This window comes from Chenopodium quinoa, unplaced genomic scaffold (genome assembly GCF_001683475.1).
Source record: "Chenopodium quinoa cultivar QQ74 unplaced genomic scaffold, ASM168347v1, whole genome shotgun sequence".
Taxonomy (NCBI): Eukaryota; Viridiplantae; Streptophyta; class Magnoliopsida; order Caryophyllales; family Amaranthaceae; genus Chenopodium; species Chenopodium quinoa.
Genome location: NW_018742914.1, coordinates 3,516,493 through 3,540,790, shown reverse-complemented (window position 1 = coordinate 3,540,790; position 24,298 = coordinate 3,516,493). Strand labels below are relative to the sequence as shown.

At 36.1% G+C, this 24,298-nt stretch overlaps 1 protein-coding gene across 3 annotated transcripts; it reads right to left on the bottom strand.

Annotated features, from left to right (window-relative positions):
- Positions 1 to 116: 116 nt before the first annotated feature.
- On the bottom strand, positions 117 to 22,909 carry LOC110727894 (DNA mismatch repair protein PMS1-like). 3 transcript variants are annotated; one of them, XM_021907476.1, is made up of 11 exons: positions 22,501 to 22,908; positions 18,481 to 18,804; positions 17,022 to 18,191; positions 14,779 to 15,038; positions 14,575 to 14,701; positions 13,422 to 13,490; positions 13,160 to 13,233; positions 11,550 to 11,615; positions 9,784 to 9,887; positions 8,392 to 8,573; positions 117 to 880 (listed from the first exon to the last, which is right to left on the bottom strand). In XM_021907476.1, the coding sequence occupies exons 1-11, from the start codon at positions 22,747 to 22,749 to the stop codon at positions 755 to 757; spliced, it is 2,751 nt and encodes a 916-aa protein (XP_021763168.1). In that variant the 5' UTR covers positions 22,750 to 22,908; the 3' UTR covers positions 117 to 754. The 3 variants fall into 3 exon arrangements, 2 of the variants coding, with proteins under 2 accessions (XP_021763168.1, XP_021763169.1); XR_002512596.1 differs by lacking the exon at positions 9,784 to 9,887 and having other exon boundaries at positions 22,501 to 22,909; XM_021907477.1 differs by lacking the exons at positions 117 to 880; positions 8,392 to 8,573; positions 9,784 to 9,887; positions 11,550 to 11,615 and adding an exon at positions 11,623 to 13,029 and having other exon boundaries at positions 22,501 to 22,909.
- Positions 22,910 to 24,298: the final 1,389 nt, after the last annotated feature.

Here is a 24,298-nt window from a genome sequence, read left to right as displayed (position 1 = left end):
TCTGTCAAAAGTTCAAGGATTTTTATTTAGTGTCCATCCAATTTTAATAATGTTATTCAAAGTATTGGTCAAAGGTAATAAGACATGTAAATAGTGCGAAAAGTCAAAGAGGGAACTAAAACTTTAATCACAGAGTAATATATATACAGCCACTAGTTAGTGAAATTTACAACTAAAACTCATTTATGCAGTAGTCTAAAAACAAAAATTCAATCCAATCTTGTATGACTTGTATCGGATTTGCTGGTCTCCATTGCACGTATTGTGCTAGCCTGCGAAAATTCAGATACATTCATAAAAAAACTGGCTCCTGCAACGCATATAACCCAGTAGTTTTTCCACAGCTTTCTATCACTATTGTTTGTTAAGTGGCTCCTGCTGTTCCGAATACCGGAAGAGTAATGAAAAAACTGCAACTATATGCTCCCAGTTGATCAACCCCATATACAATGCTGCCTTCCTGGTCTTCTTCCTAAGGAACGTAAGTTCTTGATTCTCATAACCTTGATCAGTTACTTCAATATTTCACCAACGTTAGACATGAGTTTGGGCAAATTTGATGCCTTAATGGTATAAAAGCAGGGTTATCAAATATTCAACAAATTATATGCCTGACACACTTTCTTAAGAAATATTGATCAAATTATCCATGCATTCGGATCCAAGTACGTTATCTTTACAAAACTGTACATGGCAACTGACAAAATTGCATCACATTAGTTGAGACTGGAGAGATAAATACCACCAATGTCCATCACAAACTAGTAATTTCCGGATTTTCTCTCTCGTAAATTACACCCAAGTTGACTAAATGGCGCATGGTTGGTCTTCCATGTGGGCAGTTCCATGGAGACTTCAGTTCAGCCAAGTGTTCAAGGATCTGTTATTGTACATGAGAATCACACAATGAAGCACATAACAAGAAATACTAAAAATATCATACAAACTCACTATGCTGCAGCAGGGAAGGGATAAATTCAGCTTTTTAAAAGAGAATTTAGCTTCATTCAATTATGCCAATGCAAGAGAGTAAATATCACACCCAAACTCAACCTTAAGACGGAGGATTTATTTATTTTATTTTTTTTTTTTTTTTTTTTTTTTGTTGGGGGGAGGGGGGGGGGCACTGTTAGGGCTAGGCTTTGCTTTAGTGATGTTTGTTGCAGTTTGAGAAAATTTCTTTCCAGGACAATCTCTTGAATATTCAGTCTCTAATCAAATAACAGATTCTGGGAACTCATGCAGTAAGACTATCTCTCATGGAAATGGGGTGTGTGAGTTCCATATAATGGGCACATTTCGACATTTAGGACCACTAAAATGGCTGTCTTTCTTGCCATAATTGACATCCCATAATTGCCAAGGCAGATGAAGAGGAAGAGTCCGACAAGGCTTTTAGATGAGGTCTTCTACTGTTGGCATGCCTTGCGCATTCCTACTCAGAACCAATTAGCAGTCAAACAAAGACAGGTTTAAGTCTTCTTGTGTCCACTAATAGGCAGGTTGCGGTATACTGGTATTCATAGAGTAATATACAGGTGATGGCAAGGAGGAAAAGAAGCATTTAGGATAGAATGGCTTCCCACTGTTTAAAAGGAGCTCTTTCTTTGCCTCTGCTTAAGCCTCTTCCTATGCAGGACATCGCAAGCTCCTCGCCCTTTATAGGGAGCAGCCCATGGAATAGGTATAGTGAGAAGTTAGAAATCCCTATATAAGATACATAAAAATAAAAAAATAAAAAAAGGGCCTATAACAGAGACCATGGCCACAACCTCCACCAGCTGACGTGTCTAAGACTTTCATACAGTATGCAAAGTGCTTGCTTCAGGAACCCCGGAGTGGGGGCATGCCCTTGTTTTAAGAGAGTTCAGTAAAATGTAAAGGCACCTTTCACTCGTCATTATGAGAGTTTATTAAAAAGTAAAGGGGCCTTCCCAGGGGAAGAATTTCCTCTAAAGATACACCCCATGGCTCAAATATGGAAGCCCATCCAGGGAACCCGCACTAAGCTAGATTTTCTTTTGCCTATTAGTCGGCCGGCTTTGAGCAACCTTTGTATTTTCTGCTTGAAATTCCTAGGAATCACAATTCTCCTATTATAAAGTAATCTAGCCTCTGCTACTTTAAACTCGCTTACCATCTTCAGAGATCTCCACTTCCTACAAAATTGCTTACACTACCTACGAAATTACAGAATTTTCTTCCAATTCCTACAAAATTGCAGCTACCCAGACCGCAGTTTGGCAGGGTGATATACGTGTTTTATACAATGGTTTTCCCCGGTTTGATTGCATGATTTTACATGGTTTTGAGCTCTACGGAGCTATTTCTTGCTAACAATCTCTTCTTTAGTGTATTCGATTGTTTTAGTAAGCTTTTCAGGAATATGAAGCGTTTCTAGGCAATTGGACGTGTTTTTAGTAGATTCGGAAGAGTTGATAGCCAAGAACTGCAATTTATGTGGAATGCCCGACCGGGCATGGCTTGCCCGGGCAGACCGGGCAATGAGGAGTTCACAGGAAGAAGCCCAATTCTGAACGGTGCAACGCGCGCCCGATCGGGCAGGCTTCGCCCGGTCAGACCGGGCGATGAAGAAATCAAGTTATGAGATGCAATTTTGGAAACGTGTTACGCGCGCCCGACCGGGCGAGGTTCGCCCGGTCAGACCGGGCAAAGAAGGAAAACTGTCGTATTTTACGCAGCCTTCCTCCGCCCGATCGGGCGAGGTCCGCCCGGTCAGACCGGGCAAAGCTCAAGAACGCGTATTTTCTTATTTTTCCGAAATATTATCTTTTGGGGGTATAAATACCCTTTTGTAATTAACTTTTAGACAGTTAGTTTTTCATTAGTTTTCTCCTTAAGCCCTAGAAAACTCTCAAGAACCCTAGTTTTATTTTCTTAAGCAATTTCAATCTTTAATCCTAGTTTTATTAATTGTTCCTCAAGAATTCAAGATCATCAATTGAAGTATTTGGTATTTCTTACTTTCCATCTCTTTTATTTATTTTATAGTTCTTTAATTATGTGTTCTCTATTAGATCTTGTTTTTGATTTAATTATGATTTGTGAGTAGTTTCCTTAATCCGGGATCTTGCTAAGCCCGATTATGATTGATGTATAAAGTAGATCTTTAAATTCCCCAATAATAATCCCAATTGACATGCTTAATTGATTGTGTTTATGCCAATACTAGATTAGGGATAATTAGTATTGTTATCATCCCTTTGTTCTTATTGCAACGGAAGTTGGGTATTAACGGGATTAGGTTATTTCAATTAAGGGTTTGAAGATCATCACGGAAGTAGATGATTGAATAATTAGGAATCTAGGCATGGTGTTTAATGTCCCTTATTCGCTTGATTCCACGGAAGTAGGCTTGATAGTTAATTTGGGAAGCCATTGATAACTCGGAAGAGACCTTTGGTATTATTATTAGGGATTGCTTTTCTTCTTGTCAATTGATTTATATATTGGGGGTAGATTTATTAGTTTATCAATCATAATCGTGGTGATGCTTGATCTTGGATGCTTTAGTTTATTGATTAATATTTCCTCTAGTTAATTGTGTTATTTAATAAATTAGTTGATTATTATCATCCATTATTGATTGGTCACGTGCTTAGTGATTAATTGAGTCTGATTAATTGAATGAACCATAGTCTCTTGGGATTCGATCCTTACTTGCCCTACTACACAGTTAGAAGGAATAGTTAGGTTATTTTTGTTAGGTACGCGATAAGCCTATCAAATTTTGGCGCCGTTGCCGGGGACTAACGGTTTTCATCTAATTATTTGTGATTCGTTTTTTTTGCTAAGCTTTTGGTTTGTTGCTTTGGCTATTATTAACTTCTTTTTATCTTATGAGTTGATGATATACATGCCTTGGAGATGGATGATTTATTGTCACGTCTTGCATCTGGCCATTGTTCTTGTTATTATCTTTATCATGAAAACCCTGATTGCCCTTATAGTGAGTATTTTGTTCGAGCTCCGGATGATTTTAGAATCTTTCCATTCGTATATGATTATTCTGAAAAACAGTTTGTTCTAAATGAAATTTATTGGAGGATTCATGATGAATATTATCATAATTTGTATAATACGTCGGAGGAAGAATCATTTGTTGAAAAACCGATGGTTAAAGAGTCATTGGTTATAGAATCAGTGGTTGAGGTATCATTGGTTCCAATAGAAGAAGAATCATTAGTTGTAGAACCATTGGTTGAAAAGTCATTGGTTGTAGAACCAATGGTTGAAAATTCTTTTTCCTTTGGTAATGAACTTATTCGTGAGCGTAAAATAATAGAGTCGTTATTGGGTGATGATACAGAACAAGACTACCTCCATGTTCGTTCTATTAATTCTAAATTTTTAGCGGAGGAAGCAGAAGGTTGTGGTGTATCTTCATCTTTTTCTTTTGATTTTTCTTTTTACCTTGAGTTTTCTTTGTGTGCTCCTAATCTTTTCTATGTAAGGATTACTGTGCTTGCAATTGAGCCCTATATAGTGCTTAATGAAATGTTTGCAGGAGCGTATGATAAGTTACTCAAGGCGTTAAGTTCTTCTGATGGAAGGAGAATGGTCAAGCTTAAGACCTTGATAAACTAGCGCTTTACGGGAGGCAACCCGTATTTCATTATTTTTATTTTAGTCTTTTCTAATTTTTGTGTTTTCGTTTGTTTTATTTTAGAGAGGTAAGGAGAGGATATTTTATTCTTGTGGGAGTTTCTATATGTGTAGGTTTTGATCTAGAAAGGTTTCGATTTTAAAGGAGAAGAAAGCTGGATTGTACTCGGGTTCGCTCGGGCAGAGCTCGCCCGATCGGGCGCGCGTACGGATCAGCAAAACTGCTCAAGTTCAACAGGCCGTAACTTTTACGTTTCTTATCGGATTTTTGCGTGTGACCTATCGTTGGAAAGCTCTTCAAGTCTACTTTCCAACACAATTAGAATCACTGCATTATAATTTATACAAAAAAAGTTATGATCAGAATAGTACGCATAACTCAATTTTTATATTTTTCCCACTAACACTTTGTTTCATTCTTGCCCAAATTTGTTCCAAAGAGATGCATTGAAATCCTCGAGGCTTTGGTGACATTGTTGTGGTGATGATGATAAGTAGTAGTCGCCTTGACTACTAGCTTCCCTTTAAGACAATGAGGACATTGTCTGATTTTGGCTTGGGGGAGATTTTTGGATTAAGGTATCTTTCTTTTCTCTCTCTTTTTGTTTTTTGACGTATTCAGTTTAGTTTTATTTCTTTCATAGTCTAGATTTTATTGCTTTCTAGGTTAGATTTTATTGCTTTGAAAAAGAAAACAAAAATACAAAAATACGATCCAATGAATAATAAATCATGCTTCCCTGTGCCCCATTCATGAAAATTGTTTTAATTCTTGGTATATGATGACGAGTATTGTGGATAGGTTAGCCATGATTTGATGTTTGATTGCTTGGATGTCTTACCATGAGTCAATTTTGCCCAACTACTTGTGAATATAGTGCTTGACTAGTTGATTTGGTTAGGAATGTGTGTTAGTTCCTGGTATGTCAATGAAGTTGAGTATTGGTTTATAACTTTGAGTAATGTTTGCATGACTCATTAATATGCACATTGAGGAGGACGAAGGCATTTGTTCCTCTAGGTGGCCTTCAGACGATATTAGATACATTTGTTCCCTTCTTGCTACCCATGTTGTTGCTTGTGCCCTTTTATTGTTTATTTTGCCACATTACAAGCCTATTTAAGCCCCATTGGTTACTAGTCCCAAGCTTAGCTTGGGGGAGCTAATAGTGAGTGAGGCGAGGGAGTTGTAGTGTGCATGTAATTTGCACAATTTTGGGTGGATTTGAGAAGTTTCTTATTTGTTCTTATTGTTGTGGATTGAAAAAAAAAGAAAAAAAAATTGAAAATTTATTGTGCAAAGAAAAAAAAAAAAAAAATTCCAATGTGAGAGAAAAGAAAAAGAAAGAGCAAAGGAAAAAAAAAATTGTTTCAATGTTCAAGTGTTCTAATTGAAGGCTGCTCAAGAAAAAAAAAAAGAGAGTTCAAAGTTTGTTTGTTTACTCAAGTTCTATAATTTTATATTTTGTATATATGAGTGAAATTTTAAGTGTTGGAAATTTTTAATATAATTGGGATGTTTGGTGAATTTTTGGTAGAGCTGAGTTGTGTTGGAGATGATTTGGTCATTAATTTGTTTTGACCTTGGTTTTATTTATTAGGATTTTGGCTCCCTTAAGCATAGCTTTACTCTTACATTTTCCCAAATATTTCCCACCTTTTACCCTAGCCTTACATTACAAGCTTTGAAGACCTTCTGACCTTTGTGCATAGAGTTGTGTGAATGTGAAATTAGTTGTTTTCCAATGCAAAGAATGATTTGATATATTTCGAGTCGACTGCTAGGTTGAGTGCTTGTTTTCTTAAAACACACGAGTGCGTGAGTTTGGGAGGGCATTGTTCACATTTAAAGGAGTTGGATGGAGAGCGATCGAGTATATCTTTTACTCGCCACATAAATGAGAGTTGAGTGTGTGAACACTAGTCTTGAATTCTATATGCTCTTGTGGTTTGCTCTATGTGACTATTGTCAGACAGGATGAGTAGTCAGATGGATTTGATTGGTTGACTTTGATGCATAACTGTCGAGTTTACCTTTAATCGTATTTATTGATTTGAATTGCTTTTGGGGTGAAGTATTGATTTATTTATTCATTGCTTTGCTTAGGGACAAGCAAAGGTTTAGCTTGGGGGAATTTGATATACGTGTTTTATACAATGGTTTTCCCCGGTTTGATTGCATGATTTTACATGGTTTTGAGCTCTACGGAGCTATTTCTTGCTAACAATCTCTTCTTTAGTGTATTCGATTGTTTTAGTAAGCTTTTCAGGAATATGAAGCGTTTCTAGGCAATTGGACGTGTTTTTAGTAGATTCGGAAGAGTTGATAGCCAAGAACTGCAATTTATGTGGAATGCCCGACCGGGCATGGCTTGCCCGGGCAGACCGGGCAATGAGGAGTTCACAGGAAGAAGCCCAATTCTGAACGGTGCAACGCGCGCCCGATCGGGCAGGCTTCGCCCGGTCAGACCGGGCGATGAAGAAATCAAGTTATGAGATGCAATTTTGGAAACGTGTTACGCGCGCCCGACCGGGCGAGGTTCGCCCGGTCAGACCGGGCAAAGAAGGAAAACTGTCGTATTTTACGCAGCCTTCCTCCGCCCGATCGGGCGAGGTCCGCCCGGTCAGACCGGGCAAAGCTCAAGAACGCGTATTTTCTTATTTTTCCGAAATATTATCTTTTGGGGGTATAAATACCCTTTTGTAATTAACTTTTAGACAGTTAGTTTTTCATTAGTTTTCTCCTTAAGCCCTAGAAAACTCTCAAGAACCCTAGTTTTATTTTCTTAAGCAATTTCAATCTTTAATCCTAGTTTTATTAATTGTTCCTCAAGAATTCAAGATCATCAATTGAAGTATTTGGTATTTCTTACTTTCCATCTCTTTTATTTATTTTATAGTTCTTTAATTATGTGTTCTCTATTAGATCTTGTTTTTGATTTAATTATGATTTGTGAGTAGTTTCCTTAATCCGGGATCTTGCTAAGCCCGATTATGATTGATGTATAAAGTAGATCTTTAAATTCCCCAATAATAATCCCAATTGACATGCTTAATTGATTGTGTTTATGCCAATACTAGATTAGGGATAATTAGTATTGTTATCATCCCTTTGTTCTTATTGCAACGGAAGTTGGGTATTAACGGGATTAGGTTATTTCAATTAAGGGTTTGAAGATCATCACGGAAGTAGATGATTGAATAATTAGGAATCTAGGCATGGTGTTTAATGTCCCTTATTCGCTTGATTCCACGGAAGTAGGCTTGATAGTTAATTTGGGAAGCCATTGATAACTCGGAAGAGACCTTTGGTATTATTATTAGGGATTGCTTTTCTTCTTGTCAATTGATTTATATATTGGGGGTAGATTTATTAGTTTATCAATCATAATCGTGGTGATGCTTGATCTTGGATGCTTTAGTTTATTGATTAATATTTCCTCTAGTTAATTGTGTTATTTAATAAATTAGTTGATTATTATCATCCATTATTGATTGGTCACGTGCTTAGTGATTAATTGAGTCTGATTAATTGAATGAACCATAGTCTCTTGGGATTCGATCCTTACTTGCCCTACTACACAGTTAGAAGGAATAGTTAGGTTATTTTTGTTAGGTACGCGATAAGCCTATCACAGGGTCATCATCCATCTCAAATATTATAAGTTTAAGGTAATACTTGTGTCAAGTGTTAAGTCCAGGCAAAGAAATATAAAAGAAACAAACATCAAAGAGAATTCACTCTCAGAATACGGCAGACATTACCTTCTGCATTTCATTCCTTCCAAGTGCATCACCAATCATAATTGATGACCTGCAGGCACGTGATGCTAGCATTGCACGTACTCTCGAGGGGCAGATTGAGTCAGAGGTATCCATCTTATAAGTACTCATAATCGAGCATTCTCCATGACCATCCGAAAGAGTAGATATGAGCTCTTTTACATCTGTACTAGAATAGAAAGCACATTATGAACATCCAGAGTGACAAAAGCTGCACCGAAAGAAACTTAGAAACAGAGATAGACACATGTTAAGCATTATTCTAGAATGATAAAATCATCCATTCATTCTCCCAATATCTGAAGGCCAAGTAATTGACATTTTTTTAAAAACCCAGAAAATATTGCTTGAAAACTAAGAGTACTCTTTGATTATAGTACAGCTAGCAGAGGACAACATTTTCTTTCGGCCATGACTAGTTATACAGAACATGGCAACAAGAATAGCACTTATTATATCCAATGGATCAGATAAAAGCTTTAGTGACATAATACTCAAAACTTTACTAAAAACTCTCTATGGTGCCAAGGTAGAGCAGAGGAAAAAGTTGTGCTAATAACACTTGGAAAAAGAATTTTGGACTTTCCAGAAACATAAAAGAAATCCAAGCACCAGGCAATATGGTGCTTACCTAAGTCCATAATTATGTGCCTACTCATCAGTTTAAACACTCATGAGGTATGATTAATAGAGATTTTTTTCTTAGGGTGCAAGCCTTGTAGGATTTTAGTTGTGTAGCTTTCAGATGATGTTCTCATCAATCCATCATCTACATAGATAAACACATGTCAGCTTTTTTTTAACATGAAATTTCACACTTATTGAGACCCGCGAGAGAGGGGGGGGAATGAAAGAATGCACGGTTGTCTGGTGGCCAAAGAAGTACATTAAAAATACAGGGTTCTTGAAGACTTAAAGCAAAAAAAAGGCTGCTCTTGGCCTAGAGATGCTATTCTCACAAAGCTATGTTCTGTTAGCATTCGATAGAAAGAAATTAACTCAAGTTGTACTGAGACAAGTAGCAGATGAAGAGGATACTGAACCAACACAGACTGCCACTGATGATTTTAATAGCTAAAGACCATGTTCTGCAGCGGCAAAGGTGGGTACAGGTAAATGACTACTTAGGATGAAAAGAGCATATAACCAAGTATTGCAAGAGTATTTCGAGGTTCAATGGAAGAGTTCAGGATGTTGAACGACAACGTTGATGATAATGCTATAGATAATCCTAGTCAGAAAAGACTTAGGTAGTTAGGTGGTCAGATAGTGAGTACTCATGTACTGATGATCAGATTTCTTCTGAGAAGGTTGCAGAACAATGGATGTGACAATTTATACTAAAAATGCGACATTGCAGTATGAATACATTACCTTCAACTCCAAATGTTATATTTTTACTGAAGGGCACAGACTTTAATTTAAAGCGGTTGCCTGAGGATGAATCTAGATCCTCTTCCAAGATAAAACCATTTTTCCTACAGTCATCACAATTAAAATGTGAGCAATTGGTCTTGTATGGACCCGGTCTACAATAAATTATTGTAGACCCAAAATTTGACACTTTCAAATAATATAATCACATTCTGGATGATATAATCACTTTTTTAGACGATATAATTATCTTTTTGTGACTCATATTTTGAATTATATAATCTCATATTAAACCATTTAATGAGATTATATAATTATCTTTAGGATGATAAAATTTAAAAATCATCTTTTGAATGATGTAATTTACTATTTGATACTTTTTATAACGATAAATTTACTTTTTGAGTGATACATTTACATAACAATTTCAGGATGATATAATCACTTTTGTAGTAATATAATCACATTCGTATGGTATACTAAAAGGTTGGGTCTACAATAAGTTATTGTAGACCGGGTCTATTCTAGTCTTTACCAAATGCGAGATGAAGCGACAAATATGTTCTGCTAAAGAATCACATAAAGCGGGTCCTAAGCACACAAACAAACCTCAAAACTGTAAAAAAAAAAATTAAAAAAAAAAAAAAAAAAAAAAAAAAAAAAAAAAAAAAAAATTGGACATTGGATAGTAATCCCAAATTCTAAGGTACATAAAGAAGATAATAAAAATAAGTGCACTTAATAGTTAAATACAAATGCAGCTATGCCAGATTGCCTGGCTTGTTTAATCCTTAATGTCCAACCCTATAAATAGAATTTTTAGAGACCAATCACTTGAGCATAAATTGCTTCCCTGAACAGAGTTAAGTCTCTGATGAAACTATCAATTATCCCATAGGTTTCAAATGCCTTAACATATATTTTACTTAGGTCTCACTTCACCAGCCTAAACTTTAAGAGCAGCAAGTTTAATGGCCCACCACTCACCATTCTCTTACACATCAGTGTAATGAACCCAAATCTCCAGTTTCTTTCCATGGAATATCTAAAAATCCTTCCAAAGGGAGTAAAAGTTTAATACATTAAGTGATACTCTATGCTCTAGCTAACTGATCAACTGAGACAAAAGAGAGTTTCCAAGTAGTGTTTTTTTTTAAACTGATGATGTTATTGTCATAACAGAATGGTCATAGGTCCAGTTAATTTTGGACTCCTTTTCTAAGAGCTAGGGTAGATTTAATAGCCACAAGGCCCAACTCCATCAACCCTGAATTTAATAGGGGCATAAATATAATTTGTGGTCGGATTACAATTCATCACAAAGAAGATAAAAAAATAAGGAAAATCCCTAAAATAGTGTACATTGCACCATTGCACAGTTTAAGTTGGACCATTAAGTCTATAATGGGCAAAAATCTATCCAGAATTCCAGATTGGGTTGGATCGTTGGACACAACTTAGCCAAAGATTACACTTACTAACTCAACCATCCCCACCCCCAACAACTCCCATAAAATACTTAGAAATCCCCAAAAATAGTATACACCATAGCCAAGAGGGATATGGATCAACCCTTAAGCAATAGAAGGGTTGACTGCCTAGTGCCTATATTATTGATTTGAAAGGAAAGGGTGATATATTAAAATTGAGTTGAAAAAAAATACATGGCACTTGGATCAAATGGAATGTACAAAAAAAAAAAAAAACAAAAAACAAACAGCCAGTGAGATGAGGATGCAGAGGCAAGGTATAGATATCTAGGTTACCTAATTATATCCATATGCATTGAGGTAACTATTTCCTCTTCTGGGGACAATTCCAACCTGACTGACCTGCATGAACAAAGAGATAATATGTACATTGAAATTTTAAGGGAAACGCAAGTATAGCCACTATCATTTAAGCTTCAATCATATACATCTACATATGCACAATTATCTCCCTAAAATGCCAACAAGCACAAAAAGGAAAGAAAAGAAAGGTGAAAGAACATGTCCGAGATAAGACAAATGACAATAGGAATAAAAAGGGGGGAAGAGGTTTCATGGAGCCTGCATTAAAGGATAGAGTTCATAGGCTTCTGCAAGCGAGATATTTTGACCTTCTAAGAATATGTCACACACTGCTCAAATGGTGAAACTATCTACGTCTTCTGCTAATATCCACAAAGTATTAATGAGAAATATGCACTTTATTGGCTGCTGGAGTCGATAAAGGGAATCAAATTTACACTTTTGGCTTATGGCCAATCTCAATGTCAAAATTGCTCATACAATAGCCAACGATAAGAGATAGACAAGTGACTTGTAATTTTCTACAATCAAAACAGACGACATCACAAGGCACGGTCAACGAGTTGAAATTTGCTGTGCAAGCTGAAATCCACAATAGTTGAATTCCTATTCATCACAAAGACGATGAGGCTACAGTAATCTTTTCTAGCGAAAATTCTAAAAGACAGCCACTGTAAACTATCAAGGTAGAAAATCTGAAAGATGAGTGTGAAAACGGTAACAAGAAAACTTCATTCTTGGTTAGAAAACTGATAATTACTTTGATTCAGTTGCTGTTAGTCTGATGCGTAACACATTTATCAAGCATTAATATAGCGTCCAACAGCCAAACAATGAAAGATTCTTTATTGAAAAGAAGTCGACAGATTTGAAGGCCAAGCAAGAGTCAGGTTGGCAGTCCAGTCCAAATTTTAGCAAGAGTAGACTGGACTAATAGATATACACACAATAAATAGCAATTGATGCATGTGTGGTAGCTATTTAAATTAGACTGTTGGAGGTCAAAGAATGATGACATGTTGTATACACGATCTAGAACTCATCTTGTCACTTATCATGATCAATCCTTTAATCTGTAAATGACAATAAAGTGGAGATGTAATAAACCAACACTATTCATGCTAGAAAGGGGTTCAAACTAGTTCTCAGGAGGAAACAATTAGTTCCTTTGAAGCCCATCAAGGATTTGATATTATACTGCTATTGCAACTGTGACTGCAGATGGGAGGCTCAAGAACTACTCTACTAAGTAAATAAAGCAGAATCTTTGACTTAGATAAAATGGGTGAAAAGAAATAAAAAGAGAAAAGGATACTGAAACTCTTGAAACAAGATACAGTTGGCAAAAGCTTGATGCTTGCTTCTAATGGATTTTAGAAATCAACTAAATAGGTCCTTCGTAACCATCTCCCCCGAGGGGTTAGGGGGGCAACATTCCTTTCCTGCCTCCTAGCTTTCACAATTCAAAAAGCATAGCAGCTAATTTTAAACAAATGCACGTAAAATATGGGAATTATTCTCAAGATACCCCAATTTATCAGTCTCACTATCCAAGGACCATTACAAACGGCAGAAAAGATTACCGCAATAAAGGCTGCTGGTTCATGACTGTTGATTCTGAGAGGCGCTCAAAATTATACTTCTCATCAGCTGCATGCTGGGGATTGAATGTATACATCATTAATTCAGAAGCATGTAAAAACAAGAAGAAAAAATATACAAATCTTATCTTGCAGCAAATTAGAAATAATAATACAGATTGAAATAACAAAAAACTTTGGGTCTGTGGTTATTCTAATGACAGAGTAAAAGAAAAGAGATATAAAGTCCGCTGGCCAAAATTACCTGATCCACAATAAACAAGTCTTCATCTAGCTTTCCGATAATAAAACCCAAATTGAATTGTCCAATCACCTAAAATTGAATCTGAAAGGGTTATATAATACCAAGAAAATCAACCATGATTAAACAAAATGCAATGAACTGCCTGCAATATGCATCATACTCGATACTTAAAAAAAAAATTAAAAAAATAATAATAAAAAAAAAAAAAAAACACTAGTTAGTTCCAGCCTGCTACAGTATTAGAAATACCAATTGAAGTTTGGTGTGTAAACTGTAAAGCAGGGGTAAGACGTAACATAGCATAGCCTTGTTCAAACAAGCAGTTCTATATTAGTTGAAACAAAGTCAATGGGGTAGCTTTCACATAGAAAGACAACAACGGGTAAGCTTGCTCAAAAAGATGAAGCAGATTAAAGGTTGCAACACCAGAGAATGCCATTGTACTCTCCATTTCATGTCCAGTAGACGGAGTTGGTGTATCAGTAGTTTAAGCTGTGTTTAGAAATACATGACCTCACCAGTCACCAGAACTTAGAGTTGGGTCAACCAAGTGGCTCAATGTCACCTACGTGTTTTTTTTTTAAAAAAAAAAAAATATCAGTTTCAAGGCAGGTCAATACCATTTCTCTAATAAATATGACAGTGTTATTGGCAGCAAACAAAACAATACAAAGGGAAGAAATTGAAGTGGGTAGGCAATGGAGAGAGTTTTAGTCATCTTTAAACAATCCCTGCTGTAATTATTGTATTTATAAGCCAGAAAAATTGTATTATTAATATTTGGTTTTGAGTCCTGCATATTAACCCATTTTAAACCCTAACGATTCATCATTTATAGGATTCAGATATTTGGGTTTTATATTCAAAATTTTCATCAAACCCCAAAGCTTCCAGGTCACATAACATAAATAACATAGAGAACACTATAAACTTATTTTTCTCTTGAGACGAAGCCAAACATGACTTCAAAGTCGCATGCTTGCCGACGGGACTTCATGCTAACAATGGACAAGAATTAAAAAGCAGTTGGCCCTCAACCCAGAGGTCAAAGAAATAGCTTCCCTATATCCCATCAAACAGCATAGGCAGGTTGCTAGCAAACTTTAAAGGCTGACACTTTTAACTCCACTGACAAGGCTATCAATTTTTCTACCTTCATCCTGCCGAAGTCTTTTTTCCTAAAAAGCCTTTCTAGTTCAGTGGTTGCAGCAGCAAGAGCCCTAGCTTTCCACTCTTCATTATCCGCTTGCGAAAGCTCTAGCGTCGCAGCAGCATAGCACCTATATATCATCAATTACTTTATGAAAGACAAAATAAGGAAAAAAACTTAATTTCCCAAATTTGATACTTCACAAACCTTTTGGATGTTGTCCTAGTAAAAGCATCAAAGCTTGAATGAGATATTGATAGTTTCTGCTTCCTCCTTTTCATGAGATCCTTCATATTGAATTGCAAAGTAGAAGAGGCTTTTGGAGCAGATGAAGGAGGAGCGGTACCTAGTAACGACTGGGATCCAAGTGGTGCCTCTTCTAGTTCAATTTCTGAGATTCCACTCCTTGATTCACTTAGTATGATCACATCTGTAGCAGGCACTCCTTTTTCCTGAAGCCGATTGTCCTGAAATTTAAGTGAGGCTTTAAGGTACAAATGACCAAATAAATAAACAAGTTAGCAATCCAAAAGATCAAATAAACAAGTTAGCATGATCTGCATTAAATCTCAGTAACATACCAAGTCTCAGTACAAGAAACATTTCTGCAACACTTGTGCAGTCATTGAGACAGGGAAACTCTTGGTACATCCTCTAATGCTGAACACTGATCTGATACCATATTGCATTCAGAACACTATATTTAGGCAGAGCAATTTGACTCAGTGATACCATGATTTATCTAGGCAATGAACTCCTAAGAATATCTAGTGAATATAATTGCCTAAGTTCATTATGCAGAGATATAATCGTCCTCCCTTTTTTAGAGCATCTCCTCTGCTACAGTTTAGAGGGGAATCTAAATCCTTTGAAGGCAATAAATCAATTTTAAATTAATCAGGTGAAGGAATAATATTGGACAATAGGTCCAAGGTAGTTGCCAAGTAGTCAAATGATAATTACTTCAATTTTCAATAGTATGTAGCATCTTTGGACCTTTCAACCATGTGACATATATACATTTGGTAAACAGAAAAGAAGCAACTTTTGGTTCTAAAAAAAAGAAGGAAAAAAAATCCATATGAGCATATGCCTATCAAATATTATAGTGTACAACCCCACCAATCCCCCTTACATTATTAGCTTCATCACCTACTGCAAATTCCTTTCTCCTTCCCGAGCCACCTTAAATGGCAACTTCACTTACTTTACTAAGCTTATCCACAAGATATAGACGATTAAGATATAGTCATGATAATGTCAATTAACATGTCGTTAGTGTCTATCTGCCACTTTACCAAACATTTAAGCATTTTTTACAAAAATTTAGGTTAGGCTTTATTGCCTTGATATGATCTTCCAAACTAAAATTCTAAAAAAAGACAACAAGATCTTTTGAGTGCAGCATGAGTACCACAATTACAAACCAAAGTCTCTCACAATTTAGTGAGCTAAACAGCATGGTTATAGGGGTAATTAAGTTTACTAGTACTCATTGTAAAGTTCAATTTTCTTCAGATTTTAGCGAAGCGAACATTGCAACCCACTACACAAAGAAGTGTTTTGCACATTATTAACGTCAACAATACTGATTCTTCATATTCTCCTTTTTTAAAAAATATAAGTTAGCATTCAACAATAGATCTCATTATTCAGATCATTTCATGAGTCCCAAAAAATAAAAAGGGAAATTAGTTCATCATAAAGTAACGGACACACACAGTAGGAGAGACTTGCACCCAATTTTTTTAGAGTGCCACTTAGGTCATGGTCAACAAGTGATTAGATTACTGGTGCTATATTTATTAAGACATAGTCAAAAGAATAATGGTGTGTTTGGTTCAGGAATTCCAAGAAAGGGAAAGGTAATCAACTTCCTTGATTCCCTTTTATGATGTTTGTTTGTCTAATTTAATATTTCCCTTTTACCCTTGTGATTACCCAACCTTCTTCTACTCCCTACACCCCCCTCCCCTCTAAAGAGAATCACCCTAAGCCCCAAACTCCTCAACAACCAATTACCTTTTGACCCTTGACCGCCACAATAATCAAACCTTATAACACCGCACCACCACCAAAGCGAAATAACCCTCTCGTCCACTCCACCAAAAAACCCACCACTCACCCAAGGTCACCACCATCCCACCGACAACCCTACCATTGAAGCCAATATGGAGTGCACCAATAACTCCAAAGTCTCCAATCTCATGTTTAAATTCTGATATAATCCTACTATTGATGCAGCTACGCTTTCTCTGGGTGCAACTAAAGCTTTAAAATAGTAAATGTCTAGTCTTCCAAACTTCTGAAACAAACTATCAACCGAGGAGCAATCTGATTAGCATCCAGAACAAAAGGTGTCATTACAAATAGGAGTATTTTTCTTTTTGTGTGTGTGAATGTTGAATTGTTCACAAAAAGGTTCATCAAGAGTATACAGACTAGCATACCTCTATTATCCCTTCCATGCAAGCATCACCATCATTCAGAAGAGGACTGCTTGTTTGATACAAATCTGTTGCAGTTTTAGAATGCTTGGATGTTTGATTCCCATGAAGCCCAGCAGAATCGTGAACCTTTGTGGATGAGCTTACAGCAGCAAATTGCAATTCCAAATCATTGTTTTCAGACTTACGTTGAAGCGGTTCATTTCTTAAGATAGGGGCTTCAGATAAGGGTGTAGATAAGTTTTCATACTTCCGCTTTTGCAGAGTAACAAACTTGGTAAGTGAGGATTCAATAGAGGCTGGCCTATTAGCCAAATTATTGTTGATTGCAACATCACTTTCAGCTTCTTTATGGCATTCTTGATCAATATCAACACTTATATTATTATTTTCATGGCTTGGTGAATAGCTACAAGTCTTTTTAATTCTGTGGACCTTGAGACCAAAATCCCTGTCCTGTGACTTTTGAGCATCATTGCGGAGACCAAAAGATGAAAGATTGTTGCCCTTCCCAATAGAACCTGATATCATTTTTTCTTTATTAGCTTGCTTCTCCTCACATACTTCTTCAGCTTGAGCTCTTTTTGATGACTTGCACTGCTCAGAGGGCAGCTGCAATCCCACAGGGCGCGGAGATAAGTGATCATCTTTTTCATCAGGTGCATCTATATTCCTAACATTATAAGTGACAGAACTGGCTGAGTAGATCATCCCCAGAGCTTCTCTCAGAAATTGTAGAATAGAACCTTCATCAGAGAAAAAAATCTTCCTCTTATCTGGTGTCACATTTACATCATATGCCATAATCGGAACAATGAAGTTTAGAACCACAATGGGATATTGTCGTGAGTTAGCACCTCTATATAACTCATTCACAAGTTTACCTACTTTTGGCATATCAACAGGCCGGCCATTAACATAAAAGAATTGCCTGTCACCCATATTTCGTCCGCTGCCATAACCTGATTTAGAGACAAAGCCCTCAACTGTGCAGTTACCTGGCAAAGAGATACTCAGTGGCTCTAAACAAGTAAATGTGCTCATGCCAAACAGTGTTATGATGTTATCTTTGAGCGATCCACTTCCTTGGGTTTTCAGGACCACAGATCTTGCACTTTTCCCAGACATATTGGTGCAAACAAATCGAACTCCTTTTGCAATAATGGCATAGGCCTGAAGAAACAAGGTTAAGAAACGTAAAGTCAAGATCAGTCAGATCATTCAGGATTTTCATGTTGTAGATGCAGTTGAATTATATTAAAAATAGTTTCAATTTCCAGAGACTCCAAGATCATACTACAAAAGGCCAATAAAAGACAGAAGCTATTAATAAATTTTCCAAGCAAATGATTGGGGGAGGAGGTGAATCTTCATATTTCAATTTGCATGAAAGCTTTAAAATATCACCTATTATCTATTTCAACAACAATTAAAAGCAATATAAACAACATCTTTTACTCACATTCAATAAAGATACAAGTTTTCCATATTCCTTACGGATATTACGACTGAATTCCTTGCTACGCACAGGCAAATTAGAAAACAGCTTCTTTACAGTTACTGTAGTACCAACTTTCCGTGCTGTCTTATGTTCAGCTACTAATTGGCCAGTGTTATCAAATGTCAGGTGTGCAGCAACAGACTCATTTTTTGTTCTAGTTTCCACTGTCAATCTCCCCAGCGCACAAAGGGAACTCAGTGCCTCACCTCTGAAGCCAAATGTTGTAAGAGACTGAAGGTCAGGAAAATCAGCCAGTTTTGAAGTATGATGCTTAAGAGCAAGAACCTACACCAAAACCATAACATTAAATAAAAAATTTCATCATCTGCATTAAAATTAAGGCCAGATTATCACCCAAGCACTAATCAACTTAATGGATAGAATGAAAACTTAACAAACAAATTTCCTTGCAATTTTACCAACATATTTTTATGCATAGTAAAGCATTCTTAAGTTAAGTAAAGTGAATGTCAGAAGCCATGCCCTCAGCTCAGCATTGGAAGAAAATTGATAAATCCTAGTAGTAATTAGTAAGCCATCACATAATAAGCTGTAGAATGACTCTCACAAAGCTCTTGCCAACATCATCATCATCATCATCATCAATAATAATAATAATAATAATAATAATAATAATAATAATAATAATAATAATAATAATAATAATAATAATAATAATAATTATTATTATTATTATAATAATAATAATAATAATAATTATTATTATAATAATAATAATAATAATAATAGTAGTAGCTTTGTCGTAGTAAATAGTATGTCTACAAAAGTTGTTTCCTATGAACCCTTAAAAAGCTAGAATTCCACTTCAAATTTTCCATGATTAGAAAATGAATTTAGTCCATTGTAGTTCTAAGACGGGACAATACCAATAGTGTAATGAACCGGGTTAGCCCAACACCACAGCCACCTATTCGGATCTATGCTAGAAGGAGAAAGAAGCCAATTGAAGTGAGGAAACAACATGACAATTAGCAACAGCCAATAGGAGGGCAGAACATTTCAGCAGAAGAAGACAAAGCTAATCAATAGAGCACTAAGGGGAGATTGTAGCAGTAGCAGAACAGGACAAATGCAATTACGATTAGGGTATCTTTGTATGGGGAGAGGGCTTGGTATAAAAACATAGCAATGGAACAGTAGGATGTTATGTGAACTTTGACTCATGATTTGTGAGAGAATTGTAGCCTAAAGCTGCTAGTGAGACTGATAGCCTCAAGTTATCACTTTTGTATCCTTCTTTATTTTTCAATCAAATATCCAAGCTCTTGCCTTTAGGTTAAATAGTTCAATAATCTTGTCTGGGATAAATTCAGTCCATTACAAATAGAAACTCTTTTTCGTTTGTAGAAAAAAGACAAGAAAAATTTTCACCAAATAAATCTTATCTGACCAGATATATCAAAATTAGCAATAGGGTTCTTCATATGTATGTGTCACTCCATGGCATTCTTCTAGCGTAATGAGCTCGTTCTTTGGATTAGATTCCCCATTGCACTAATGCTCCATAATGATGGAAGCTGTGCGGGATACATACTAGACACTTTGGCAAGCCCAATCAGAAGAGAGGCATGTAGGTTTTGATAAAAATAAAAATCTACCTCCCAATAAGCTTACTACTATATAACCTTTTCCATGGCAGATGTCCAGAACCTTTGCCTCAAAGAGCTCCCAAAAATCAAGATATATCCTTGGAAAATACATCATATGGCAGAGTTTTCTGCTCAGGAATGTAATTTACCAAGTAGTACTGACATAATTAATGGCATCAGCAGAATGAGAAGTTCACAAGGTTTCTTTGCTTGATTACAGATATGAAGACCATTGCTCCCTTCTCCCCCTCTACCCCTCCGATGCAAATGTATCTCATTACTAAGCCATGATATCAATAAATAGATATTCAAAAAAATTATCAACAAAGCATGCAAGAGAAACAAAGATCCTTTATTGCAAAAGAATAATAGCTCCATGCTTCCACCACCATTATTTGCACATTGCATATGAAAACCCTTACTTCCTCTACATTAATATATCCTTCATGTTGCATTGTAGCATTTAGACATTCCCTACACTACAACCGATATTGATATTGTTGTAACACAGAACCCTAAAAAACAATGGTGCTACAATAAAGTGAAAGACAAGGAGAGTCATAACTTGAGATCCTCTTCACACAATATAATTTATTCACTATCTTCACCTAAATCAACAATAATATTTCCCAATCCAAAGCCACTAAGAGTATTTATGCAAGAAATTGCTCCACGACCTTTTTTCATTTTTTAAGTATAAAGATTATAAAAAGCGGTATCATCCCCATAAAATGCATGCCATGTGCATCAATTCATTTGAAGAATTGACCTGTTCACATGCTTTTCACAAGTTACTCGGTTATTCTTGCCTATATATTAACATATTTTCATAGTCTCTTCGAATAGTTATGGTTTGCTAGTTGATACTCAACGGTTCAATCTGACTGTTATTCGTGAAGAGGGGGAAGGGAGGGGGGAAAACATTTTTTCCACCCTTGGGTACATAAAACTTCTGAGTTTACGACGTTGGCTATTGCTTGATCAACTTTCCTCGGATTAAGCTGATAAGTCATTTCTGAAACATATAGTTTATCCATAAATATCATTCATAGATTATGTATCTTTTCTATTTTATATACCCACTTTCCATCTTGAAGTGTTTTTTATGCACTCACTTCTACTATATTCTATTTTTAGCAAACATATCTTACCATCTTACCCCCTTCAATACACAATTTTATACCTTTTCACTATCTCTTACTTTCTACTTTATCTTCTTACTGTTTCCATCTTTTTCTTATAGCAACTCTCGTCTTTACTTTCTCTCTTACTTAACTCTTCTATAAACAAGAACCAAATAGTACATGGTTCATAAAGGAAAAAAGGAGGGGAGTGAATTTTAACTTGAGAATATAGTATGACAATCCAAAGTAGCCAAACATGTGGTACATGGAAAAAAGGTTGTCCTTCTATAAATTTCAAAAGTAGCACATCTTGATCAAACTTCATTAATTTTCACAAAGCTCTTACTAGATATAAAACAACTAAAAATATGCATCAATTACACAGCGAAAAATGACAACTATGACATATTTGACCAAGCTGAAACTAAAGATCTAAGTATAGTTTTTCACCTATCCATCCTACATCCAAGAGGAGGAGAGATGGGAAAATCGTAGGGTTGTAGGATCAATAATTGTAGCTCAATAAAAATATGAGACATTAAAAGAAAAAACCTACAAGCAACAAAAGGCTTGTATACATTATGATTGCACAATAAAATAAACAAAATCTTTTACATCCCAAAGTGAGATAGCAATACACGCTAAGAGTTAATATTGCCAATTGGAATCAACGGGACAAAACCTCCAAAATCTCTACGTGTATATAGCATTCACCATCCAAAAAAATGACTTAGGTGAGTTTGTTTAATGTTGATGAAGTGATAATTTTTATCCAAATTTGACTTAATTCCCATGTTTGTTAGTTGGGATAGGAAATGGAGGCGGGTTTGGGAGTGGGAAATAATGGCCTTGACTATCATATTATTATTGCCTAAGGGAAGTGAATCATCTGCTTCCCTTAACTACCCAAACCATTTAAATGGGCAAGAACACAACAAATTCCCAACACAAATTTGCATGCTCAATCCCACACTCCAATCCTCATATTCTCAATTTCTCATTTCCACATACCAAATGCCCCCTACATAACGAATGAACGATTACGTGAACTATAAAACCTGAGTGAAATACCATTACCATAATTACAAAAACAACAATTAATACCACAACCCATTTAGCAAAAATCCAAGTAAATATACAAAGAAGAAAAAAAATAACCATAAAGTGTTAATTACATAAACAAAAAATTCAATACTTCAACAATTAGCTAGAATTCTTACATAAATTAAAGAAATTAAAAGGCAAACCTTAAAATTGTTGGGGGAAATGCCGCAACCATTATCAATAACTTGAAACCACTCTTCGCCGTAATCCTTAAGCGCGATCTCGATGCTCGTTGCGCCGGCATCCAAGCTGTTCTCAACAAGTTCTTTAGTGGCAGAGGAAAGGTCCAAAATCACTTGTCCCGCGCAAATTTTATGCACCACGCTCTTATTAATTGGCTTGATCATCGGCGAATTCGCCATTACTGGAGCTTCTCCTGCAATTTCCGCCATTGAAACATTCACCGAAGATTGGAGAGAGAGAGAGAGAAGGAGGAATTTGGGGAGGAAATGAGACAGTGGAAGTGTGAAAGTGACGGAACCCTAACTAAGTACGAAGTAAGGAGTGTATGAACTATGAAGAGCAATTAGAACGTTTTGCCGCCAAATATATTAAGTAAAATGATTTCCCTCTATAATTCCATTTGTGGATTAGTTTCAGGCGACAAAGAATATGTTTATCATTTAGGGTTGGTTCTGTTCACCTTATTTTCACTTGATTCAATTGCAATAATTTCATATAAGTTCAATTCAGGAAAAGTAAATTCTGATAAGGGTTAACTAAGTACAATTTCCAATTAAAATAAGTTTTAATCAAATATAATAAGTTCATATAGATAAAAATCAAGTGAATAGAACACTCCCTTAGTATTTGGTAAATCAGGGGATAAATAAAACATTTCACTTATTTATTTGGGGCCAAGTTTGTACTTTCTTCCTTTCTTCTTCCTCCTCCATTACACCTCACTGCACTTTCTTCCTCCTCCATCAGTCCATCACAGTAATGCCATCACCACCTAAATTGGTTAAAATTGCTTCCACGAAGAAGATGCTACCCCAAGGGATTGACATGGTCCTAATTGACACCATTTTGCTACTAGGGTGTCTTTTTGTTATAGTCGCAAAGTGGCATTGGAGTGGTTGTCGAAGAAGGAGGAAGAAGGGAAGAAGAAGAGGGACGCAAAGAGGGCCTTTCAGAGAGGAACAAGGGGGTGTGATGGTAATGGCAGCTGATACGAACAAGAGAAGACGGAGATGATTGCGGTGGTTCGTGGTTGACAAGCAAAATGAAGGGGGGGATAACGATGGTAGTGTGGTGGCTTTATGCGTGATAATCGATGATTGGCGAGATGACAAGGGGTAGACGAAGATGGTGGTGGTTCGTCGTCGTCACTATAAATCGTGATGCTAGATCTAAGTTTAAAAAAAAAACAGTGAATTATATAGCAAAGTTGTCCCAAAAAAAGAGGTTAATTTATAATATTTCGTCAATCAGCTTGATTGACTAGGGCGACCTCAGAATGAGGAAGGCCTCATCAGGAATTACTCACCGAATATCAACTTTTGTCAATAATTACCGTTGATAAAAATTTTGATTTTAATAACCAACTTTTTAATTTTTCTTTTACAGCCACCCCCACCTCTCAGCCAGTCACCGTAACCCACCTTCCTAGCCTGTGGATTTTTCGCAACGTAATTTCCTACTACTCGCATACCCTTATACTTGCCATGTAACATTGATTGGCAATGAGGTCTACGTTGACCCACAAAACACCACCACTTACCTTGTACCTGCCACGTAAGTGTAACACCCTAGAAATTCCTTTATTTTAAAATACTTGTTTGGCCCTGTTTAAAACTTTAAATAGGAATATCTAAGACATTGCCGCTACCGTGAAAACGGTTAAGGCAATTAACAAAGACATACAGCGGAAGACTAATTTCAAAACCATTCAAAACAAGTCAACTTAAACAGTCAACCAACGAAAGTAAAGTCAAACTA